Below are 26,849 nucleotides of genomic sequence, written 5' to 3' on the forward strand. Positions count from 1 at the left end.
ACACTGAAGCCATAAGGACACTACAAATCAAAAGTTTTGTTATAATTTTTTTTTAAAAATGTTTTTAAAAGACGTCTCTATGCAAGGCTGCATTTACAGTATATGGTCAAAAATACAGTCAAAACTATAGTAATCATTGTAATGCACTCCTACTGAATAAAATGTATTTCTTTAAATAAATAAATATTACTGAGCACAATCCTTTGAACAGCATTGTGTATTGCAAAAAGCCGGCCTTTAAAACAGTATTGCAAACTGTACCGCTTCTCCCATTAAATGCATGTATGTCATATGGACAGTTAGAGTAACAGCTAGAATAAAATAAAAAAAAGTTAAGAGCCCTTAAAATAGAACTAATTGCTAATGATGTCATTTCCACAAGAACCACATTGCATTAAGATGATCTGCTTGTAAATGACATTAAATGGTAAAAACAGTGCCAAATAAAAAAATCTCATAGTCTGACCTCAAAAACCAGGTCTGAAAGCCGGCACATAAATACTGGCTAAAATAGAGCTAGTGCTTCTATCAACTGTATAAAACAACATTATTTAATACGGGCTGGAAAGGCTTGTTTGCTGAGGCTGTGACCCTCTGTTAAGCCATCTTGGTCCTGCAAGATTCATTAGAACGTGACTGATGAACACCATTGGTCACTCACCCTCAAACTGTAAGCCCCAACTTCTGGTTTCATCAAGTTCTTCAAAATAAAATGACAACACAATAACATGAGAATTGGCAATTTAGTTGCATATTAAAATAATAATATGCCTTTTTTGTTCAAAACAAACTGTCAAAAAAGTTGAGACTAAAGAGAAAATGTTATAATGCTACAGGAATAAAAACAACTAGAATTGATTGATTGATTGATTGGTTGGCCTGGTTTAATACATAAAGTTAATTTAATCAAATATATGTCAGGATAGTACCATTGTCTTCAATCTGATGTTACCTTCATTGCAAAAAGCAGAGGTCAAAGAAAAGACAATGACATGAAAATTACTTGTATGAAAAGTTTTATGAAGATGTGGCAGGTGTTATGAAACTCACACACTGCTCTGGCTAAGCATCAGTCAATAAAAAATAAATTAATGATGAGGTTAAAGTATGCTGTTCTAGAGTCATCGCTATCAGCCATATGCCGAGCGGTGGCTGTCAGGAATGAGCCCTTACACACGACGAATAGGAAGCTGACAATAGGTAAAAGATGTCAGAGAGCAGGTGTGCATAAGGCAGAAAACAACTAGTGTCCTTGTACACACACATGCAGGTGAAGCAGAGCAGGCAGAAGAGATCTGAATGACAGCCGCAGCATGTGCAAGACCTGTCTTTACACAACTGAAAAATACCAACTGAAAAACAACTCAACTCAGTTCTAATGGACATTTCTCTGTTTTCAATGTATTTCCTTTCATTTTAATCAGAGCAGTTGGAAATGCTCTTCATGTTGTGATCTAAGTGAAAAAGAGCTGTACATCTGAGTACAGGGCAACCATGGCAACACATGCCGTAGATTAACGGAACATTTAAATACCAAAGAAGCTATTGCACAACTCCTGCCATTCAGCATCATAATGGAGAAAATGAGAGAAAGATTCTCACATTATATAGTCACAATGAGACTCTTTACATCTAAAGTGGCATTCAGAAAAGCACCATCTGCAATTAGGGCCAGTTTCACCTGCAAAAAATACAAATAAATTCTAAACAAGCTTAAGGCTGGTTCACACGGCAGGATAATTGGGCCGATTTTAGCCCCGATTCAGCCCTTCCGACAATCTTAGGATGCTCCGATTATAGTAAAATAATCTGATCAAATATTCCTGCCGTGTGTGGTGTGTTAAGACTAATCTCCTCTGCTCGGAAGAATGTCGGGACCGCTCCGATCTCAAATCGGGGATATCCAACATGTTGGATTTATTTTGCCCGATTTCTTCTCGTGTGTGGTGTCCCCCGAGGACAAACAATCACGCAGCCTGTGGACTGTGGCGTGTAGCCAATCAGAACGCGAGGTGACGAGGCAGTGATAGTACCGGGAAACAAAATCAAAACAGCCGGCGTATATAATATAACAAATACAAATAAAGTCGATGGGCATAACTACATCCACAACTGCAGTCCACCAGAGTACATGGAAACTAATATATGAACGTTTATTTCAACGGTTATTAATCTGTGTAGTACGTAACAACATTTCTATGAGATAAAACAACAACTTATCTCCATATCATGATATAGCAAGTATAGTCCATGCTCGCGTCGTCTCCACCTCTTTGACCATCGCCTTTTCTTATTTTTCTTATGTTTTTTTCCCGTTAAAAACAAAGCACAAACTATGGCCACTGCATCCTCTTCGTCCGCCATGATTGTTTACTCTAAAGTCACGTTTGATCTCGAGGGATTTTGCGAGATTTCCCGTCTGACCTGGGAATGCTCGGGAGTCAAATCGGTTCGTGTGTGATGTGTTGATATTGCCGTGTGGCTGCACACCACACACGGAGCGACCAAAACTGTTAGACCCGTGATTTTTTATCGCCGTGTGTGGGGTCTCTCAGGTTTGGAAAATCTGCCGACAATTTTAAAATCGTCCCGTGTGAACCAGGCCTTAGTGAACAATTTTTATCATTTCACCTGAGAGCAATCTACTACCCCTTTAGAGCTCCATCATGTCCAAAATATTCATCGTTGAAATATAATCAAAACACTAAAGTAAAAATGACTGACTAATACACACACACACAGAGAGAAAGATAGGGGTTGGTCAGCCACCCCCAATTCAAGGTATGCAAGACAAGTTCAGACTCATCAGCCAAGATTATTTTTTCTTTAGTTGTGACTTACAGACTAAATTCCTGCTGTTTAACTCTGACCACGTTTCTGCATTTAAGCCAACAGTGGGCTCTGTTTCACCACAGAAGCTTTCAGAATACCAACAGTCCTAATGCTAATTTAATAATATCAACACAGATGAGTGTCATGGGATTAAGAGAGAAGATGGTGCTCTCATTAGCATGCATACATTTTTATACACACATTGATATTCAACACAAACTAATTCAACGGAGCACTTCAGGGCTCAGCATTTCTCCAGCAGTGCTGGGATAGTGCCTGCTTTGAGACTGGAGCATTGAGTTTGATTAAATAACTACCCTTTTGCTAGTAGCATGTCAAAGTAACAGCTACTTCCTTTAATAAAGCTCTGTGCAGTGAAGCTCCCAAGAGTTAAGACCTTGAAGGTCTGGGAATGTGGCTGTCTACAAAGATATCCATTTTTGCTGACCAATATATGACAACATGAAACCAAAACTGACTACTACACCATGACTGTCAAGCTTTAAAAAAAGGGCGAAATCATCATATAGCAGTACTGGGATTATGTTTAACACTTTTTTTTTTTTAATGTTATGTTTGTTTTTACTCTCTGAAAACTGGTCCGAAATCAAGACCTTAATCACAATTGCATTATTTATCTTAATATTTTATCTAGTAATAATAACTCGAAGTCTATGAGAAGTCAACATAAAAAAAAAAAGTTACAAAAAATTTGATTGATTCATCCATGCATGTGTTTAATTTCTCCAATTTTCATGTTACTAATCAAAAAGCGGAGCACTGAACATTTTTTATCTTATATGATAATTCTCCTTCAGATGTCACAATGTGAAAGAAAGAAAAATCACTACATTTGTTACATTGTGACTTTAATACTTTATATTAACATTAAACATTTTAAAATAGAGTTTAAAAATAAGGTAAATATTCTCCAAATAATAGCCTAATAATTTGATTTGACTCTAGTAGGATGATATATAAAAGCCAATTATGTGATTTTTAAATCATGTATTTATTTTCTCCTCAACCCCACCACCAATTGGGTCGTTAAAACAAGTGAGAAATTTATATATTTTACAAAAGGTGGTCCTTGCAAAGAAAAAGTTGGAAAACCCCTTAAATAAAACAATATTAAATAGTGAACCATACATTTCAAGTCTTCTGAAGTCATAAAATAGCTTTGACTGAGGACCAATTACTTCACTGATATTATTTCCTTTGACCAAAGCACTGGAATTGTATTTGTTATCAAATTTACCAGCAAAAATTCAGGATAGAGAATGAGATTTAAGAGCTGCAACAGAGGGGAGGATTTCAGTGAATTGCAACCTAAATTCCAGTTTCTGTTTATTACAAAAATATTATTTTATAGCATCAGAAGACTTCAAATATAGCACACAAGTCATAAAGACTGCTTTCTTAGTTCTTTTATGGTGTTTTGGGGTCCTTTTTGGAGCTTGACAGCCATGGTCACTAAGACCCGAAGCTGTTTTAGAAGTGAATGCCTCTCGTTCTTAATGGATGATGGAGGCAGAAAAGTGCACAGTGTCTGAGCAGAGGTCAGAGGGCTGTCTCGGTAAGTCCAAGACTATTCAACCTCCTGTTAAAGTCTTAAATACTAGTCAGACTCTGAGCGTTCCCACAACCCCTCCTCCAACTCAGACCTGACAGACAATGTGTCTCAAAACAAAACTGGAGTGTTTCTACCGGTGTTAAGAGAGGAACGCAGACCGCTCTCTGCATCAAAGACTGGATAGAGCAACCTTGTTAAATGTGCTTGTTAATGTTTGCTAATACAGTTATTAAATATTGCATAATGTTCAAACAAATCATTATTTCATGTAAGGTAAAATGCTAACAGATGTCATTACATTTTCAATTCATATGATCAATCACTTCTTGAAAACCTTATTACTATAAGGGAACACGGTTAAATCTGTTTATATTATATTATATTGTTTTGATAAATGATATGTCCAAATGTTTTTTTTTTTTTTTTACTTTGTCTATGCTTAGCATGAGAATCCAACTCTTTAACGGTGTAAACATTTCTGAATGCATGAAACAGCACTGTACCCCATTTAATAGATTATTTGTTAAGATGTGTAAATAGGGTTCTACACCACAAACAAAGACCATCAAATGAAAACATGGGAACTGACAGTTTACTGACGTATGTAAGCATTGAAATTTACATTAAATAACCATATGTTAATCATTAGGTAATGTTTATTAAGTTCATTATTAGTAAGAACACTTTCTCATATCTCTAGCTATGTGAACATACATATTAACTAATGATCTGTTAAACATTACACAATGTTTGTTAATAATTCATAAATGAAAGTTATTATAAAGTGTTACCTACTATGGTTTAAAAAGACATTTATTTCTGTGAGGCAAAGCTGAAATATCAGCAGCGATTACTCCAGTACTCAGTGACACACACACACACACACACACACACACACACACACACACACACATACATATTTTTTTGGGGGGGGGGGGGGCGTGATTATATAGTTCAGAATTTATTTAAAATAAAAATATTTTGTAACATATTAAAATGTCTTTACTGTCACTTTTGATCAATTGAATGCGTCCTCCATGCTGAATAAAAGTATTAATTTCTTTCAAAAAAAAGAAAAGAAATGTAACTTATTAAAACCTGGTTTAAAATATTGAGTTCTGAAAATTACAGAGTTTTTTGTAAGATACAATGAACTCTCATCTAAAAAATATCAATTACAGTTTGATTCCTTATGATACGACCCATTAAACTCCAAAATGTGGCCGTTTTTCACATCATATATAACCTGTCTGATCCATTAGTGTTCTCAAATTCTTCCTTTTGTTACATGAATACATTTTTACAGTTTATTCACTCACTAGGTGATTTGTTCAACCAGACACTGAGCTTTAAAATGACAAGACTCTTCATCAGTGCTCTGTGCATCTAAGAATGTTTGCTAGACACAGCGAGATGCAGAGAGATAATAAATAAAAATAGGTGAGGAAATATTGAGAAAGGCATGAGCTAATTCCAAAAAGAATGTCGCTAGTATTTGCCATGTTGATGCAAGGCTTTCCTTTCCCATTACTCATTTCAAAACTGAAAATTGTGTGACAGATGACAGCAAAGTCATTCTTTATGAAAGCAAATATTTTAAATTCTGTGCAACCATGCCAGAGACCATGATAACCACATTATTCTCCCATGCACATGAGTGTTCATCTATGCTGCCTGCATCTTGAGCGGCTTTATTCTCTCAGTGTGAGAACGGTGGGTGGTACGTACCAGCAGATGAGTCCAGCAGCAACAGCAGCCCAAGTGACACAGCAGGAGTTGGATTTCTTACTTTCCTCTTCCTCCTCATCCTTCCGACAGCAGCAGAGGCAGCTCAGGTAGATGGCCAGACACAGCAGGTTCACACCGAGCCCAGCTGCTGCTACACAGCCCAGGAAGATGAGCGACTGGAACACACAAAAACAGCACATATGAGTTTCTTTGTTAAAAGGGACTGGGAAACTTGGTCTGTTTGTCACTCATAACACAAAGCTCTCTTATCAGTCGACTCAGCCTATTTAAAGACTAAAATAAAATTAAAAATTCACGATCCAATCAATTCCTAATGGACCAAAATCATGTGCAACAAGGATTTTCTTGTTTAACTGTGAAATATGAAATGTCACATTATTCTAGAAAATGGGTTATGTTGTTGATATCAAAAGGATATGCAATATGTGTCACTCATGACAACATTTTTATTTTTAGGGGGAAAAAAGGGTGTTAAGAATTCTGAAAGCAAAGTTTTTCATAATTCAATCAACTCATTACAGTTTCCTGTTCAACTGCTTTTCTAAAAAATAATCATTTTGACATCAGTACAAAAGTAAAATTTTGCTTATTAATATCAGTACAGTAGAAAAAAACTTATAGAGAATGAAATACAGGAAATCATGGTGCAAGAAACCTATTAATGTTCTTGGAAGATTTTTTTTTCATCAAGGTGCATCATTGTAACCCTTTAAAATGGATAAATAATAAATAGAATCGTAATGGAGTCATAAAGTTGTAATGAAACAGAAGTAGCGACAAATCTTTTCTTCTGTATTTGTGATGTACATCAGAGTGTAGTGGATTGTGGGGGGTAAAAATGTAGAGCAGGGAACTTTAGTTAAAGTTTAGTTAAACTTCAATTCAAATTCAGTGACCTTGTCCGCTATTGCAAGTTTGTTGTTAATGAAGCTTGAAGTCATGACCTCCTGAGATGTTTTCCGAGCACAACGCATTACACTGATAACAAAGAGGTCCTTTCCAGCTGCAACACTCTGTCATATAACATAGAGCTCTAGTTGATAGAGCCGGAGCTATTTTAATCTCACAGAATTTAATGGGGGCACAAGGTACCACTCTGCCTATGCTTCGAACTACTGTACACACACCATTGTTTCACGAGTTGGCCTTACAGATAATGAAGCAACATGAATGGTATGCGGGCATTCAGCCCTGATCCAGAGTGCCCCCAGCTTCCTCCCGAGTACTCCCCCCGTGCTGGGGTAAAAACGGGCCGATGGTCGGGGTGGTGGAGGGATGCTGAAATACTGCAGAGAGAATTAAGCTGAGATGTCTTGGGCTATTTATAGAAGTTCTGTCTCGAGCTGATAGGATAGATGGGGTAATTGCTGACTGATGATGAAGTGGCCGGGTCAATTATCTGAACGTGCTCCTTGCGAACTTTGTTAATCAAACATAAAATGAGCATGGTCTGATTTTTGATACTGAAAATAGTCTTAAAACCTTCAACCAGACAGGAATCTACGGACTTTAAGCAGCGACTGAGAATAACTATGACAACTAATGGGGCAGCACAATTATTCAACAAAGCCACACTCATTTACACGCACACACACACACACACACACACAATATGTCGTATCCCATCCTGCTCTTGGCACTGAAGAGAAAGTAGGGCAGCTATAGCAAGCAGCCCAGCATCTTTATTTGCTGCATCACCATGCCTGTTTCCTGCATTGTTTCTGTCTCTCTCGGTTACATCTAACATTCTCCCTTTCATCCTGTCGGTGGTGGGACATCCTAAGCCACCTGCTTCACTCCCATAACTCTAAGACTAATGAGTCAACCTCTCTACCCAGAATTCCAGTGGTCATATTCATCAACTGTGACAAAGACAAAGGATAAAGGATAAAGAACTAGGTTATAGAATATAGTTTTTCTCTAAATCTCATTTGAGATTATATAAGGGTCTGTAAACATTATAAATAATAATTCGACACTAATTTTATCCAGTTTTAACTATCATAGACAATCCTGTACTCCATTACCACTGAAACCCATACTGATCATAATAGATTTTTACACATATCATTTTATAATACAATTTAATGACAAAATATTTGGCAAATGAGTCCTAAAAAAATACTGAAATAAAATTTTACATATTTTTTTTCCATATTTACAATGTTATAATTTATAAATTGACTAATATACACTAATGTTTAAAAAGTTTGGGGTCAGTAAAACCTTTTATTATTATTATTATTATTATTATAAATTAATACTTTAATTTAGACAGCTGCATGTATTGAATTGATCAAGACTATTACATTGTCATGAAAAAAAAAATCTATATTCAAAAAATCCTATAAATAAATAAATAAATAAATAATGAAGTATCAAGTGAAACTGAAGACAGAAGAACAGATTATATATTTAAATTATTCTAAATTTACTTTATATTATGATAATATTTCATATTACTCTCTTAACTGTATTTTTTATCAATTAAATGCAGCCTTGCTAAGAATAAAATAATAATAATAAAAAAAATTAAAGCCTAACAGACCCCAAGATTTTAAATGATGGTGGAGTAGAGCATCAATTTAACCATCAGATCTGTAAGTAAAATGCTTGATGAAACCAACAGCGTCTCATTTCAGTCTCACTGTCTGAAAAAGATGAGTCTGTCTAAACCCCTCCTCCACCTTTGAAGATGGATAATTCCCCCATCAGGCCTTTGTTAAGGGAAAATAGGGGTTGATGAAGGTACTGTGATGAGGAAATGGGGGGAGGAGGCACACAGACAGCAGCAGGGGGTCTTATGGGAGGGGAAGGGGACATATTAGGGAATGAGAGTGTGTTTTCCAACTGAGAGGGTGTGTGTATATGAAAGGGGAGCAGTTGGTGTGGAAATAAGGGGAGAAAGACTGGCATTATGTTTAATACTTTTGGCCAGAGCAGAGAACACACACAAACATGCACAAATAAACATCACCATCACCAGGTCCTCACTGCCCTGTATATCCTGGGACAGAGTGAAAAGAGGAATTATCTGTTTTAATGAAGCTGTGTGTGACTAAATGGATGGATTTACCCTGACTAAATCCTGTGATCTTTGTGAACTATGAGAAACTTGTTCTATCTGACAGGGAAAAACCTAAGAGATTAGTGATGGGTGGTATATGCTCAATCCAATATCATGATAAAAATGATTAAAAAAAAGGTTTAAATATCTAAGATTAAGTGTATTCAATTTTACATTCTACATTACAAATACTCTATAGAAAATAGAAAACAGAATATATAAAGCAGAAAATATAATATATATAAATATAATAAATATAAATTATTTAGATTCTAATTTAGGGGTGATACAGGCCCAAAATATTTATTTATTTATATACTGCATTTGTATTTCTATGTAACAGGTTTTTTTTTTTTTTTTTTACTGGAGCCTGGTGGTTGCAAAACAAAAGATAAAATTAGTCATAACAAATTATTATGTCTGGCATGAGTGCAAAAAGAGCACTGCATTATGTAAGACTCTATACATAACAAATATTGTCAAACAAAGCAGTCCAGCTAATAATCGAGCCAATATATCTAGCACAGTACAGCAAAAATACTGTTTGACGCATCTCCCTGTCATATAGATAAGATAGACAGGTAAAGAAATAGAGAACTGAAGCCCACAAAATTATGTAGAGAGTGTAAACAAGAAGGATTGGAAGGGAAGAGAAAAATATTGCTTGTTTGTGTGCAAGAGAGAAACGGACAAAGACAGAAGATAAAGCATGCAATACAAATTCAGAGCCATTATTGTGAATATAACGAATTACTTCAGAATACATTCGGAATACATTCCCAAAAACGCATAAACAGCACCGTGTTGCAGACTTATCTGGCCTTACCAATGCTCTCTTTGTCACTAACATACACACTGGCACAGCAAAAGTGAGTGTGTAATTATAATAGTCAAACAAATACAATGTGCACGCACACACGCACACGCACACACACACACACACACACACACACACACACACACACACACACACACACACACACAGACAGAGGGTGTGCATTAATACCAGGCAAACATGAATAATGGAACACCTGCATTATCCTCTATGGAAATAAAGCAAAGAGGAATTATTTACACACTCCCACACTTCTTCACCAATTCATTTCCACCCACCTTTTCCCTTGTAATTTAAACGCACAAACAGACAGAGAGCTGTTTTTCAATTAGCCACTGCTAATGCTTACAAATGTCCATAGGACTACAGCGCAGAGTTCCCACACCTTTTCACCAATTCATTTACAGTTGTAAAGTTGCCACTTAAACACTCTCCTGAACGTGTTTACATCAGTTAGCGTAAGATAGAGATTGATTTATAAAGTTATAAACATTGATATTTTTTCTTACACAAACACGTCGCTTCATTTTAGAAGGCCTCTAATGTCCCGATGATTTGCGTTGAGCTATACCTTTTCCCATTTTTTTATCATTTTGTTTTTTTGAACTGAAAATTTAAGTACAATTTCTAAAAGTTTCCATTTTTTATTTTGAAGATTTTATTCATTGATTTAACAAAAATTATGAATCTGGCACACTGCTATAGATTTCAAATGTGCATATGTTTAGGTCATGCAACCTTTTTTGTAAGCCATAAACAACGCCTGATTAAGGTTGTATGGCTGAAACATACTTGTTACTAAAAATGTTACTAAAATTTGTAGCTGTGTTTGGTAATCATAGTTTTTCTGTTAGATTGTTTGTTTGTATTATTCATTTCATATTGAAAATAAATATGATTGTAAAAATAATAATAATTGAACTGCCTTGAACTGAATTAAACATGATTTTTTTTATTTATTTTTTTGAGTAGAAAGTAAGTCTGTAATAGTATTTTCTTGAACATACTCCAATCTGTTAGATTTACAACTTTAAAAAAAAAGCATTTCATTCAACGTAATATAAAAAACATGATCGGTGTTTCATATTGACTCTAAACGAACAAGGTCTGACAATGCAGCCCTTCAGAAAGCGGCATGCTTCTCTGTGCTTGTAAACTCTATGAATGTAAATAAAGGGAATGTTGCTGACAGGTCTTCCATAATGTTGTTTGTTTCTACGCCGCTGTGGTTGAAAAGCAACCACTCTGTCTCTTCCACTTTTTTGTTTTTCCAATACTTGTTTCATTCAATTTCTGCAGCCCATCCATCTTATCCAAAAGAGAGGCGTCTAGGAGAAAAAGAAAGCGAGAGAGAGAGAGAGGGCAGACAAGAGAAGGACAGGTGAGAAGAAGAAAGGACAGTAAAGGGGTGGGGAAACACAGAAGTAGGGAGCTGGGAAGGAGGGTGGAGAGGATGGTGGGAAAGAAAAAAGACACAAGGGAATTCTCAAAGGGGTTCAAACAGAGGATTATGGGGAAAAAAGTGGCATGGTAGTCTCCATGAAAGAAAACAAAGGACGTTGCACAGTCCATGTGAACATAATTTCTGCACATCCTCACTCACAGCCATCCACTGCCTCTCGTCAAAAACACTGCTGTCTTTCTCCTGGAATGAAGTGCTCAGCATCTTGTTCAACATAATAAAGTTTAATTTGAAGCCTAAAGGAAATGAGTGAAACACTGCTTATTCATTTAGAATGTTATGACTGTGGCATATATATACTGTAAGTACATACAAAGGTAACACTTTATAGTACCTGAGATTAATAACACTGATAACATTACTTCATGTATATTTATATTATATGCAGTAACATTTTTGAAAAAAAGTCTCACCAAGGCTTCATTTGATCAAAAACACAGTAAAAACTGTAATATTGTAATATTGCAAAATATTATTACTATATATATATATATATATATATATATATATATATATATATATATATATATATATATATATATATATATATATTTTTTTTTTTTTTTTTTTTTTTAGAGAGACTGAACCGACATTGAAACTTAATTTTGAGAAAACTATTTTTTTGGACCTTGCATGCATGTAAACCTATTGTAGGAGACTCCTAAAACAATTTCTCCTCAAATGCTACAGGCCAAATCTGAAATGAATTTGGCTTTTTTTTTTTTTTTTTGTATTTTTTTTTATAGATACATGGATCCGATTTCAAAATTATTTAAGCACATCAATCATGACAATCATCAGGCACAAGAATGTGCAAACACTTTACATATCTTTTAGCACAAACAGATCTGGGTTATTTCAGTTCAGTGATTTTGTAAACTACGTAGTGTTGTTCTTCATCTTGTTTGCATAGTGCGTCCACTCCCAGACCGAGTTTTCCTGGGGTTCACTGACATACAGCCATAGCTGGCTACGTGCCAGTATAAAACACCCTTTCCAATCGCCAATCACATCATCCTCATGAATAGACAGGCTGTAAAACTGGATGTGAATGAAGTACCACTGACAAAGCCTTTAATCTTCAAGGAACAAACAGGCGAATCAAGTACCGTTTGCTGCCTGTGGAAGATCTCTATAAAGGGAAATAAAAGTTTGGGACCTTTAAACAAGACAAAACTGAATATTTTCACATGGAGGAAGCAGATGACTGATCTCAGGTCAGGTTTCTAGGGAAAGTGGTCGATATTTTTTTATAAATTGAAGAAAGACAGGGATACGTAAGAATTTAAAGCTGCTCCAACATGATAATGGTTCAAAGTTTACACTGTTTGCTTGTCTGAGACTGAGGAGCCCTACAGGTTTAGGACAACATTGAGACTAATGTCAAACCAGTGTACTGTATCTACACTAAGAGACCATGCATGTGTGCTATAAGAAAAATACAGGAATCCCAGTTCCCACATTGTGTCCTATATAGCTGGCAATATTAGCAATAGTTTGTCTCAGAATCATAGCATTTCCTCCCCGCCCTATAGTAAATCCACATATTTTATTGTCTCTATAAAAAAAAGCAAGAGCATGTGCATATGCACAATGAGTTACTTTAAAAACAGTTTACATATTACTGTTTAAAAGTCTAGCATCAGTAAGACATTTATATACTTTATTCAGCATGGGTGCATTAAACTTTATATTCATATATTTATTAACAAACCCGCTAACTCCATATATATTTATATATATTTGTGAAATCACTGTTTCCACAACCCTATTCAACACTGAATTCAACAATAACAAGAAATGTTTGTTGTGCACCAAATCAGCTGTGATTTCTGAAGGATCATGCGACACTGAAGACTAGAGTAATTCAGCTTTACCATCATCGGAATAAATAGCATTTTAAAATATCTTAATAAATAAAAAATACTTTAAATTGTAATACTATTTCACAATATGGCAGTTTTACTGCATTTGTTATCATATAACAAATTTTAGACAGTTACTGACACAGTAGTGTAAATCAAATATTTTTCCATTAATTACAAAATACGAATACACCACTAACCTACAGTTATAGGTAATAAACCCTTATGCTGTGTCCAAAACAGGTACAAGTTGACAAGTTTCCAACCACAAGTAAACTGAAAGAGAAAATGCTTGTGATATGATAACATCACTGCCAATCAGAACATTTCTGATGCTTAACATCAGATTTTAAACCAATGAAATTCCACTGTAGACGCCCTACCCAACTCTACAGAAATAGAAACCAAGATGACTCATCACTTGTCATGGTTAGTAAGGAAAATGTCAGGCGTGGTTCACACTGACAGCGCTAGAGGTTGACAAGTTTAAAGCCGCTCAACTTGATTCTCCAATGTCACTCATGTGGCTGAAAATTTCGGACTCCTGCAAAACGCTGCCAGTCTGAATGGCCTTTCAGATTTGTCTCAATAAAACATTGTCCAAAGTTTAAGATGTTTCTTCAAGATGTTATTTCACATTATATTGACATAACCTCTCAATACCAGCTTAGCTATATATCATCACCAGTGCAATATGAACTTTTGTACTTTGCGAATTGGGATTCAAACATATTTTGTTGAGCTAAGTGATGAATGTGCTTTCTGTGGAAGTTCTGAGCCAAACTTCAGCTATGTGATGGTCACAGCAGATGGAGAACAGCTGTGTGGAGCGCTCTGACACCCATCTGTTGGGAGCAGAGAGAGCTCTACACTCGCTGAAGAGTGACACCATCAACCACCTGATCAGAAGTCGACAATTTTACAGCTGTATGCTCTGTGAGGTACAGAATTATACATTTTACATGATGAAATCATGGGAAAAGCTATCGTATTATATATTAAATCTGCCGTTAAACGTCACTGAAAAAAAATCGTCAAACAAATGCTAATGCAATCTCCAGGTGATTTCCAAGATCTCAGTGAACAGAAGGCTGCAAATAGTTTCAGTGAACAATATACAGGCATATTTGAGAAGATTCCAGTGTTGGATCAAGGCAGGGCCGTGGATGACTGGGGTTTGATAGTAAAGCAGAGGCAAGCCTTTAGGAAGGACCTCAACGGACCAGTCAACCTCACTCGATTCTGTCCTCGTCTCTCCTGAACAGCTTTTAAAAGGGGTTCAGGGGCAACCTCAGGGGGCTTTTCCAACACAGTGCGCTCGAGTGAACCTTCCTAACCTCACAGCTGGGACATCATTAACTCAGAGCGGAGCAGGTCATGGGCTTTGGGTGAATTAAAATCAAGGAGAGACAAAGAGAAAGATGATACGGGCTCCATGTTCCATGTACTGTAACAGTAAGAAATGTCTAAATATACAGCCTAAATGGGCCTGTATCTGCCTCTAATGTGAACTGAACTGAAAACAAAAGCACTGATGAGAAAAACAGAAAATACATTTTTGCAGAATAACTACAGGAACTGTCACAAACTTTCTTGTAAAACCTAATGAAATGAAAAAAGAAAAAAAAAATACTGCATTCATTTATTATATGTAATAATCCTGCAGTGAATATTATTAATATTTCAATAAATGAACTGAGAAATATCTGAACACTACATATGTAATATAAAATATTTTAATATTTAATAACTTTCAGCAAAAACAGATCTGAGTTAAGTTTTTCAAATTCAAATTGATTCACTTTATTTTTTAACATCTCATATCTATTGCGAAGACAAGGCTCTTTCAAAAATGCAATGAGGACCTAAGAAGTAACATGAACTAACAGACGTAGTGATGGATTACAAAACTGATGAAACAGCCATCTCTGAGCTGATTGGGAAATGAAAATACCATGCAATACATGCACGCTTCAATGCACTGATATTAAAATGCTCATTGAAGTAACAAAAATGAATACTTAACTTTAAAATTAAATATTTCACAAGCTCATTCTAAATAAAAGACTGATGCAATAGTACCGTCACTCTGAGTGGGTTGGAGAATATGCAATACATTCCATTGCATGTAAAATAATACTATTCACTGATCCCCCGATTCTTTACTAACAGTTCTGACCCGAATACCACAAGCTGACAATTGTCTTTTCTCTCAACTTGACCGGACCACCATCATTAGACTAGCAGTATATGCTTAAATATTGTCTTGCTGCTATATAAGGATTAAAAAAAAGGACATTGCAACAAACCAATGAGCTCCTGATTTACCACCATGTCAAACTTAAACTAAATATTTCTGTCCTAAACTACCCCAAAACAAACTGTGGGTCTCTGATATATCTGATTGGCCCGATTTAGAAAGTTGATAAGGTTTACCACACATCTTTAACATCCTTATTGGGAAAACTTCCTTTGTGGTTTCACGAAACCTGGCCCACCCAGAATGCAGCGTTTTTCTTTCCTCTTACATCTCAAATTGAAGTGAAGTGCCACGGTTCAGGTCTGAAGCGATAAAACTGAGCCTGAGGGAGACAATAAATAAGCAAACAAAGAGGCTAGACACCAAAGTCATGGTGAGAGATATTGGCCCAAACATCAGAAATGTTGGGAAAAGGGCAAATGTGAAGCCCTAAATATAACTGGTCATATTGAAAAAAGAAAAATATGGCCTCTACCCCACAATTTATATATAAAGTGATGTTCAGAGAGCACTGGGGAAATTCCACATATAATTACTAAAGTAAAATAAATCACAAGGCATGTGATTTCTTATTTTATTATTATTATTATTACTCTCATATGATTTATGACTCAATTTTGGCCTATGAGCAAATATTTCTGCATCTAAAAGCTGAAGCGTGTAATCTTTTTCTCCTATACCAGCTTACAATACGTTATGCCAAATATATCTTTATAGGTTGATTCGCCCCGAAAGGTGTAAACATTATAGCTCTGTATTGCTATTAAAACATTGTTCCAACCAAAAGGAAAACCAAACGTCATCTTCACAATTCTGATGGGTGACGCTTGAAGTGCAGGAAGTACAAACTTCTTTTCTTTTTTTTTCACAATTCTTTATGCTGTAATCAGACACTGTGAAAGACCAGCATTTTCAAGTTGCAGTTTTCTAGTGAATGTTTCTGTTTAAATCAAGCCAGACAATGGGCCTAATGATTTTTTTTATGCAACCTTTGTCTTCATGGTCGAGATAAAAATAAAAAATACCAGCTTACAACATTAAACTGCTCCTTCCAATTAATGTTCAGTTAAGGAGGACGTAAAGAGGTCTTTGAGGCTGTAAAAAGAAACAAGCAGATGAGAAAGCATGGAAAATAAGAAAAGCAGTAAACACAAATGCTTATGAATGAAAGAAACAGAAAAACAAAACAAACCATGACGAAAAAAGAGAGACTGAGGAAAAGGAAGAAAGAAACAAGGAAGTTACTTAAAAGTGGAATTGTAAATAAAATAATATACATAAAATACAAAACTGAGGCTTTCTGAGCAAATCGTACCATGAAACAACACTAAAGTGTCTTCTGAAGCCAAAACAATACAGTTTCCCACAGCCTTATTTACTCTATTTGTGGCAGAACTCCCTGCCCCATATATAAATATGCTAATTATTTTTTCTGCCAGCAGGTGGTGCTATTAGAGAGGGAGAGATAGAGGTTTCTACAGTAACAGCTGTTTACAACGCAGCACTGGGCTCACAAACACTAGGTGCGTTAACATGGACACTTTTAGATTCCATCGGAATGAATTCATTCTGATTGACGAATCCGAACGTAGTGTTTACATTACTGGTAAATAAAGTGATCGGGTTGATGTGCGCGTTTACTTGCCACAAGCTTCAGATCGGATTTACTCTTTTGACATGCGCACACTGCATGAATATTCAGTCAAAACAGGACGTCTGTTGATGAGAGTCTTAAATGAGGACTGGTGGGACGTGGTTGTGTTCCACTTCACATACACTGAGTGAAAGGGGAGATTTATAATAACAGAACATTTTATTCACCAGGTAGAACAGCTCGTCCGCGCGTCATATGTCATTACGCTATTTCTATTTCACATGCACAGTACTTTCCAGTTTCGGTTTTCAATCCGATCAAGTGTTTACATGTCCTCTCGCTCGGATTACAAAAGGATAAACCACCCCTTACAATCCGATCGAAATTTTAGTCGGATCGATCCAATTCAATCCGATTGACGTCTAGTCCCATTAAGATCGCATTAGAAGGCTCCATGTAAATGCAGCTAATGATTTATGAGGCATTCCTTGCAAGATGTAATGAAAATGACATCGAAAATTTTCAGAAAATTTTGGTCAGCTTTTCTTCTGAAATAGAGTGGAATAAAAACATCCGCGGAAGTTTTTGGTTTTGAAACTTGCAGTTCTCATATTTATTCAGCAACTTCAAAGCCTTTTGGAAAATCTATTTGTGGCGGTCAGTTTTGATATTGTGGGTGGCCATAAATAAACCAATGTATGGGACACCCCCCAATAACTTTGTTAAATTAAATATTTATTTATTTGTGAAAAATACTTTGTCATCTAAAGTATAAGTGTTTTTTTGACATTTCAATAACCGTAGTTTCCGGACTATAAGTCTCACTTTTTTTCATAGTTTGGCTGGTCCTGCGACTTATAGTCAGGTGCGACTTATTTATCAAAATTAATTTGACATGAACCGAGAGAAATGAACCAAGAGAAATGAACCGAGAGAAAACATTACCCTCTACACCCTCTCGCGGCTGTAGAGGGTAATGTTTTCTCTTGGTTCTTGGTTCTAAATAAATGCGACTTATAGTCCAGTTCAACTTATATATGTTTTTTCCCTCATCATGACGTTTTTTTGGACTGATGCGACTTATACTCAGGTGCGACTTATAGTCCGAAAAATACGGTAAGTGGCTCGATGAGGAGACAGACGTCTTTAGAGGTCTAATGACTATCACATATATACATGGGTGACGAAAAAAAAAAAAACCTATCAAACACACCGACCACCCTAGCAAGCAACCATAATACCTCAAAAAAAATGTTTTTAATGTAGCTTCAAAGTTTTTATTTCAAATGTTGTCACAGCAACTAAATATCTACAGCTGCCTTTAAATAAATATCTGGGCACACAAATCTCTTTATGGTGGGAACTAAACAGATGTATCCTCGGTCTAGGATGGGGGAGAAAACAAAATAGCTGTTAGCAATTAATCCCCACAGGAAATAAGTGAATCATATGGACAGATGACTTTTGACCCATCTAACACACAAACACATATCCACTCAGGCATAACTTGACGATTGGTCTTTCTGGGCCTGATGTCCTCACTGACAGGCCCAGAAGGGATCTGCATCCACAAAATACCACAATGAAAGCCATGTTTTATTATATTGGACCATATTTAAATTTATTCCAAAGATTCTTTCAAAATCAGCAGAAGATGCACAGAAACCGTCTGCAGATTTCATCTGGGCCTGCTCATTGGGGAATCTAAGTCTAAATACAAAGCGGAAATATTTTCACTTGGATCAGTGTCAAATAAGAGATGAAAGCATACCAAAAAAACATATGTTATTCTCTAGAATGTTTTCATATACATTTTTTACAACTTAAAAATATTAAATACATAATAAATAAAATAAAATACATAAATACAAATAACTGATTTCACACTGTGGAATGTTTAGCAAATTTCTGAAATGTAATACTAAAATAAATTTATAACAGTAATATAATAAACATTATCAAATGAAATGTTATAACGGTTACTGATTTTATACTCTCCAGAATATATATATATATATATATATATATATATATATATATATATATATATATATATATATATATATACATTTTTGTTTTTCAATGTGATTTATTTATTTATTTTTGTCATACTGATCAAATTTAATAATCTTCATAATTCATTGTGACTAATAGGAAACACGTTGAAATCGTAAGAAATGGATCCAAACTAATCTTTCTCTCCTAATCATCTGCAACATTTAGTGTCGGCTAAACTGCTGTACCGATTTAACACAGCGAGTCTCTATAGAGAGCACATCATCCGTCTGGCGTTCATAATGAACGTCAGCAATTAGATATGAAGCACATCAGTCTCTCATATGCACAATCTCCCAGGCCAAACCTAAAACCCCACAGAGGAAAGAGATCTCACCAGTTTCCTGTTCTGCTGAAAAGCTATTAGGATTCAAATCCCAGTGTCAGCAGGAACAGAGCATTTAGATTCACAAACTGGGGGAAAATGGGTTATGAAGGAGGATCCCTCAGGCCACGTGAAAACGCCCCGGTGTTAGACGATGGAGGAGCCAGCGTGAGCACCTGATATTACACCACAGCATCTGGTCTCGCTCTGCCTCCATTTACACCATCTGCCTTAACAGAGACAGACAGCTCCAGAAATGAACACTCTGCCCCTCCATCCTCTCTCACATTCACCCTCACTCCATCTCTAATCAATATGATATTGCTACAGGTCAGCGGAAAAACCCCATCGCGCTCACAAAGACAGGTGCAGCAAAGGTTCAAGCAACTTACAGGATAGGAAATATGTGTTTTAGCAACTCAATCTGGTTCAAAATGAGACGCAGTTCTGCTGTGAAATGTGGTTTGGGACATGACAGTGATTTTCAGCATTCAGTGACTACAAATAAACTATTTACTTTATACGTGCCAGCTATTAGACATTTCAAAACCCAGCAGATAAATATAACTGAGGTTTAACAATGCCGAAACTGAAAGCAGACATGCACTTTTCAGAAAGAGGCTTTTATACAAGACAATAGCATGACTTCATTTTGGGGGCGAAAAACAATGGGTAGACCAATCAGACACTCAATTCATCTGAACACGTATTGCATTTCATCATTCATATTGCACAAGGGTACTCTCATCAAGGATGTCTAAAAAAAAAAAAAAAAAAACCCTTAAATTGCAATCTTGTTAGATTACAATCTTTCTAAGAAATTTTAATGGAATGGGAGTCTATCACAGCTCACACAGAAAGCAGGAGGGGAAACGCAGAGAATAAAGCCAATCTGAACTGTACACACAATATGACAATTAAAGCAAGCGTGAAGCAGGGTTATTACAGTTTACTAATATATATATATATATATATATATATATATATATATATATATATATATATATAAAATGATACCTGAAATAACATAAACATTAACTGAAATAAAATATTAAAATACTCGTTCAGTTTAACTTTATGAACTAAAATAGAAACCGAAATACAAATGAATCAAACAACAACTAATAAAAATGACAAATATACAACAAAATTTAAAAGCAGAAAAATATAAATGTTTTAATTAATCCAAAATATTAATTAAAAACTACAATAGCACCTCAATGATAATAAAATAACACCCATGTACTGCTAAGACTCACTTTAAAGACCTCATGGTTGATCTTTCAGAAACCACAATGGTGAAAGAGCAAAAATAATCCCAGCAATTCCAATATTAATCACCTGATTTCCTTTTAAATTATTTTATATGTTCATCTGACCTAGACAGTTTATTGAAGCTTTTAGCTTATTGTTGAATAAATAGTAGCATTTGTGTGTGGACTTTATTATTTGAAAATAAATACATATTTATATTAATAACAATAATTTAACCAATACAAGTATAATTAACTAGAGTGTGTCTTTTCATTTAATGAAAATGTACGCAAAAACATAATGAAAACTATCTCATTGAGGACATCTGAAACATTTTTTTGACATTCTCTATATTTGGACTACGACCTGGAGTCCCAAACTGAAAATAAGAGTGACAGTGCAGTACATGAAACTACTCCTGACTGTGTTTATGAACCTGTGTGCCATAAAACCAGGAGCTCTGACCTGCTGGTAGTTCTCATCCTGCGGTTTAAACGTGTGATCCAACGGCTGAAACCTTAGAGTCACATGAGGAAACTGATGAAGCCAGTAAGTCCACCAAGGAGCGATATAATCAACCCGTGCAGACGACATCCTTCAGCAGTCGAGGAGACCATTAAATCACTTTCCCAGATAGAGACGGTCGGACAATTTGGGTGTTTCTTTCCCGGTTATTCTCCACTGTCCTGTCTTCTCAAACAAAAGCCATGGATTTAGAAACTAGAGAGACGGAGTACTCAAATAAAAGTGCTGAAAGGGACATAAGAAGAACTCTGAATACTTCCACCAAACCCCCCGTCCGTGGGAATTCACGGGAAATGTTGAATTATTGCATTAAATCCCGGTCTCGTGCCGCAGCCATTCCTGCGCGTTGTGCGCTCTGAAGAACTCGGGAGCGCGCATGAATGAGCGGAGTGCACGAATGGGACTCGGGTTCGCGCCTGAATACAAGAATGAGGATGTATGAGGGGCAGTTTCATTTTTTGGTGGCCTAATTCTACTGATAACAAGATTCAGTAGATATTAAAATTATATATATTGATGACATTGGAGATCATCTTTATTTTTTTTTCTTAATTAAATATTCTTAAAATGAGATTTGCATTTATTTGAAAATATATAACGCAATGCTGCCATCTATTGGGCAACTCGAGTAAATGCAGACACTGGAACAAAAAACAAGGACACGCACAAAGAACATTTTCAAAATACTGGAATAAAAAGCTGACACAAAATCTTACTAGCAAATCAACAAAAATACTACCTCATTTAAAAAAATTGCTCTATACATTTTCAGAGTGAGGTTATTTTAGATGTGATATTTTGAGATCATGGTCTCATTCTGGTTTTGGTAGGTTTGTAAGTTCTTCCTGTTATCATGGTTTTGCAGCCAACCTTTTTTCCTAAATTTGTTGCAATATCAGCATTCAACTCTTAACTATCATCTTAGTTAAATTTCATGATCTTGAACAGAACGCCAGTAATTGGTAAATGTGGTTATTATTTTTCATGTGGTTTGAGATTTCATAAAACAATTTCTAAACAGGTTTTGAAAAGGTTTTAAATTCACAAAATGAAAACTTCATCCATTTGCAAGCAATGAGCCACCAAAGAATAATTAACCTGATAAAAACACTACATTTCAAAAGGTAGACATACTTAATACTCCACTAAAAGGCATGAGTTTTTAGTTTTTACTACATTATTTTATTAATTTCATTACATCTACGTTTCATAAATGTTTAGACCGGCTTCATACCAAATACCACATTTGCCAAACTATGACATAAATATCAAAGCCTTCCTAAAGTTAAACTACAGTAATTCTGCCGTAAGTTTACAAAGGTATTGCTTGATTTGGTGCAAAGTAAATGCTTTAACACACTTCTTTAAAGGTCTTAAAATTAACAAACCTTTTGGCCAAAAAGCCAACTTTAAGGTCAAGGAAAGTTTCCCTAAACGGAATAAGGTACACAACCATTCAAAAACTTGAGTCGGTGTGACTTTATAATGTTATTAAATAATACTTTTTCACAAGGCTGCATTTATATATATATATATATATATAAAAGAAACCGTAATATTGTGAAACATTACAATTTAAAATACACATTTTCTATTTTAACATGTAATATTTTTACATTCCTATGATGCCTAAAGTGAACTTTAAGGAGCCATTACCCTAGTCTTCAGTGTAGTCAATGTAACATTTCAAATAGTCTTTTGAAATCTTCAAATGATCACTTACATACATCCTTGCTGATTAAAAAAGAAATTTCATAAAATACTGACTCCAAACTTCTGAAAGTTAGTGTTTACCTTAAATAAGCACAGATATGGACTAGATAATCATTGTCTATAAAAGATTATCAAGCAGGTCCTAAATAGAATAAAAGCAAATAAACACAATTATTAATTTTCCCAATTTTATTACATTTTGTACAAGAGAGACATCTACTTCAGCTCCTTCACAGCCAGACCTGAAACGAGAGAGAGACGGGTCATATTTACAGTAATCCTTGAAGGGACAGAGTCCTGGTCTGACACAGCTGTAAGTGTTAGTGGACCGGTGGAACTGAAGTCTCTGTGATGCGAAACCCAGCACTAGGTCCATCATTATTCTAGCAAGCGTGTAAATGCACAGGGGGCACAGGACAGGCCCAAAGTGTTTGGACATCTTGCAAACTTCACACAAATCACAGCACTTCCATGACTGTCAGTTATAAGCACTACATTAAGGACTTCGAAAAAGCTTTTTATTCCCTCATCATTAAGATATTTGACCCTGGACCACAAGGGTCTTAAGTTTCAATTTTACGAAATTGAGATTTATGAAATCACCTGAAAGCAGAATATATATACTTTCCACTGATCTATGGTTTATTAGGATCAGACAATATTTGGCTGAGATACAACTACTTGAAAATCTGGAATCTCTGAGGATGCAAAAAAAAATACAAAAATCTAAATACTGAGAAAATAACCTTTAAAGTTGTCCAAATAAAAATCTTAGTAATGCATATTACTAATCAAAATAAGTTTTGATATATTTATTGTAGGAAATTTACTAAATATCTTCATGGAACATAAGCTTTACTTAATATACTAATGACTTTTGGAATAAAAGAAAAATCAATAATTTTGACCCATACAAATGTTTTTTGGCTAATGCTGAAAATATACCCCAGTGACTTGGGTTTTGTGCTCTAGGGTCACATATTTAAGCTTTAAATTTAAAGCTTTAAATCCACAGGCCTGGAAATGTTGACATTTCCTTTTAATTGTAGGTGAATCTTTACTTTCTCATTACAAGACCTTCAATGTTTTCATTTTTAATCAAACCAAAACAACATTTCTACAGACAAGCATTTAGCACAAATCCTTGAGGTCGATACCATTTCTGCAAAAGCATTACGCTGCGCAACCAGTTCATGCATTTGACTTTCCTGACATTTATAACAACACTATTCCTGATGTTTTCTGATACGATCTCGGACGTTTCATGGTGTTTGACGACTCACCTGGTGGCAGGGACTGCTTGAGCTTCTCAGCCTTCTCTTTGTCTGTGATGACCAATGTGTACAGGTATCTGCTGCAGCGGACCTTGAACTTCACATTGTCCTTGTTCTTCTTGATCTTGACAGCTGTTGGAAAACAACGCATGAATTTGGAAAAAGTCCATCAAAACTAGTAAACATTTTTCCATGCAAATATGCAAAGAATTCTGAAATGTTAAAAAAAAATGAAACTGATTAACAAAGTCAGCATATCACAAATCACAGAATGTAGCGCAATAAGCGCATACTTGAAATTCTGTTCTATCAGACCACAAGTACAAAATCTGTTCAGACTTAAATCAGGACTTGTCAATCCTGGTCCTGTAAAAACCCCAATAACTACACTTTCTGGATGTCTCATTCAACACAAGACTCCTGGTGCATTCAAGTCATGTTGGATAGATCGTTTTTAGGAGTTGAACACAAAGACAGCATCACAAAGTCAAACAATTTTCTTCTGCGTTTCTGAGTCAGTGAGATCTGTATTGACGTAAATTTGCTGACATGATAAAATTATTATTTTTTGTAACGTACAATAAAACTGCAGGTTACATATACGCAATATTATACTATTGCATAATTCCCATAGGATATATAAGGATTCAGTTTACATCACCTTCATAAATTGAATAAAAACCGAAATAAATCCACAAAAAAAAAAAAACCATGCACACTTTCTACAATTTTTTTTAGATGTAGAGTTTAATATAATCATTAAATTTTATATAGAAAAGAGAAATCGCCATTAAGTTCTGACCAGTGACTTGAATACACCTTGTGTCAATTTCCTTGTCAACACATGAATAACGTTACTAAGTTCCCAGGAAGACTTTACATTTATCAATAGATCAGCTCATTTCTAGAGTCTCTGAACCGGAAGTGTGTCTCCAATTTGAAAGACATCCAAACAGTGCAGTCCTCCATGATTGAGATTCACAGTTTTTAGTAATGTGAATGGTTTAAGTAAAACTTAATATTTAATAGTTAACAGAATCAAAACAAACCACATAAGAGCGTGCAAACCACGTCACAATAAAGAGCAGCACACATCAGTAACTTTACAGGAGAAACCTAAAAAGGAAAAAACTTTTTTTTTTTAATCAGAAATTAAACTTACACTTTGCGTCCTTCCTCCTTGCTGTAAGCAGGAAATCTTTGATTTCTTCAATTTTTCGTGGCTGTAAACACGAAAAACACATTAGACACTACGAAAATTAGGCTAAACGTTAGCACTCGGCTTATTCAAGATCTTAAAAAAGCCGTTTCTCGACTGCTCGTTTATGATTATCGAACAAACCTAAAATATTTTCACATTTAGACCGATTCACTACTTGATAATTTATAAAAATAGGTTCTCCATCAGCGTGACAATCCACTATTTCTCCGCCATTAGCCGCCTTCTGCTAACCCGTGATTTTACTTTAAAGCAGGTTTAGCTTATCGTTTTAGAACAAACGTGACTAAACTGATGTACACTATATTTCTCCATTCAATAAAAATCGCGCAAATAATATATTTATAAACATTCTCACCATTCTGTTTCAGGAGCGACTCGACCCTGCAATACAGAAAAACACTTTATTACCTCGCTATTCTACACAACTTCTAGGAAATCTCTCGAGTAATGACACATTTACACTTCATCTTTCACACCCTATATGTATGAAAGGTGGATATTGACGGATTGATGCAGATTTAAATGGATTCATTAGACAGAGCTAAAATGCTAACACTTACACGTCCTGCGAGCGAGGGGGGAAAAGGGGCGGGACTTCCGCGTGAATGTGTAATATAAACCAGCTACGGTGGCTCAAGAGGGACTCACTGGACTAAAAAAGCTAAACTCACAGCGACATCTACAGGTGCAGCATGAATATATCACGTCATTTATTATTTGAATCGGGAGGCTTTATGGAATATATGTTAACACTTCACAATGAGGTGTCATTTGTTAACATTAATTAATGTATTGATTATCATGAACTAACAATGAACAATAGCCATATATTTGTTACAGGCTATTTAATCTTGGTTAATGTTGGTTAATGAAAATACAGTTATTCATTGTTTGATCATGTTAGTTCACAATGCATTAACCAGTGTTAACAAAACAAAACAAAACAATTTTTTTTTTAAATAATGTAATAGTAAATATTGAAATTAATTAACTGAGATCAATAAATGCTTAGTTCGTGTTAACTAATATAGTTAATTAATGTTAATTAATTAACCTTATTGTAAAGTGTTACTGAATACATTCTGTAAAATAATTATCGTGGCAAAAGTGAAGAAATTATTGTTGCTGATATATTGTTGTTATTATTTCTACATTTCATTATCTTCATAACATAACAAGATATTTTTTCACAAATGATTATTTAAATGGTAGGAAAGTTGAAAAGAAATGATCCGTATACTTAT

The 26,849-nt window shown here is 35.2% G+C and overlaps 2 protein-coding genes across 3 annotated transcripts in view; both read right to left on the bottom strand.

The window, feature by feature from the left end:
* LOC113055931 (protein tweety homolog 2-like) overlaps window positions 1-21,783 on the bottom strand; it is a 46,544-nt gene extending 24,761 nt beyond the window's left edge. Inside the window, exons 1-2 of one of the 2 annotated variants that reach the window (XM_026222324.1) lie at window positions 21,337-21,783; window positions 6,134-6,309 (exon numbers count right to left, since the gene is read on the bottom strand). In XM_026222324.1, coding sequence (XP_026078109.1) covers window positions 6,134-6,309; window positions 21,337-21,465 — 305 coding nt within the window. In that variant the 5' untranslated portion in view covers window positions 21,466-21,783. The remainder of the gene's footprint in view (window positions 1-6,133; window positions 6,310-21,336) is intronic. The other variant, XM_026222325.1, reaches the window with a different exon arrangement.
* A 1,500-nt stretch (window positions 21,784-23,283) lies between these two features.
* Window positions 23,284-26,260, bottom strand: LOC113055932 (60S ribosomal protein L38). The gene is made up of 5 exons (XM_026222326.1): window positions 26,166-26,260; window positions 25,961-25,986; window positions 25,546-25,606; window positions 24,393-24,515; window positions 23,284-23,351 (listed from the first exon to the last, which is right to left on the bottom strand). The coding sequence occupies exons 2-5, from the start codon at window positions 25,961-25,963 to the stop codon at window positions 23,326-23,328; spliced, it is 213 nt and encodes a 70-aa protein (XP_026078111.1). The 5' UTR covers window positions 25,964-25,986; window positions 26,166-26,260; the 3' UTR covers window positions 23,284-23,325.
* Window positions 26,261-26,849: the final 589 nt, after the last annotated feature.

Source organism: Carassius auratus, chromosome 37 (assembly GCF_003368295.1).
Source record: "Carassius auratus strain Wakin chromosome 37, ASM336829v1, whole genome shotgun sequence".
NCBI classification, from domain to species: Eukaryota; Metazoa; Chordata; class Actinopteri; order Cypriniformes; family Cyprinidae; genus Carassius; species Carassius auratus.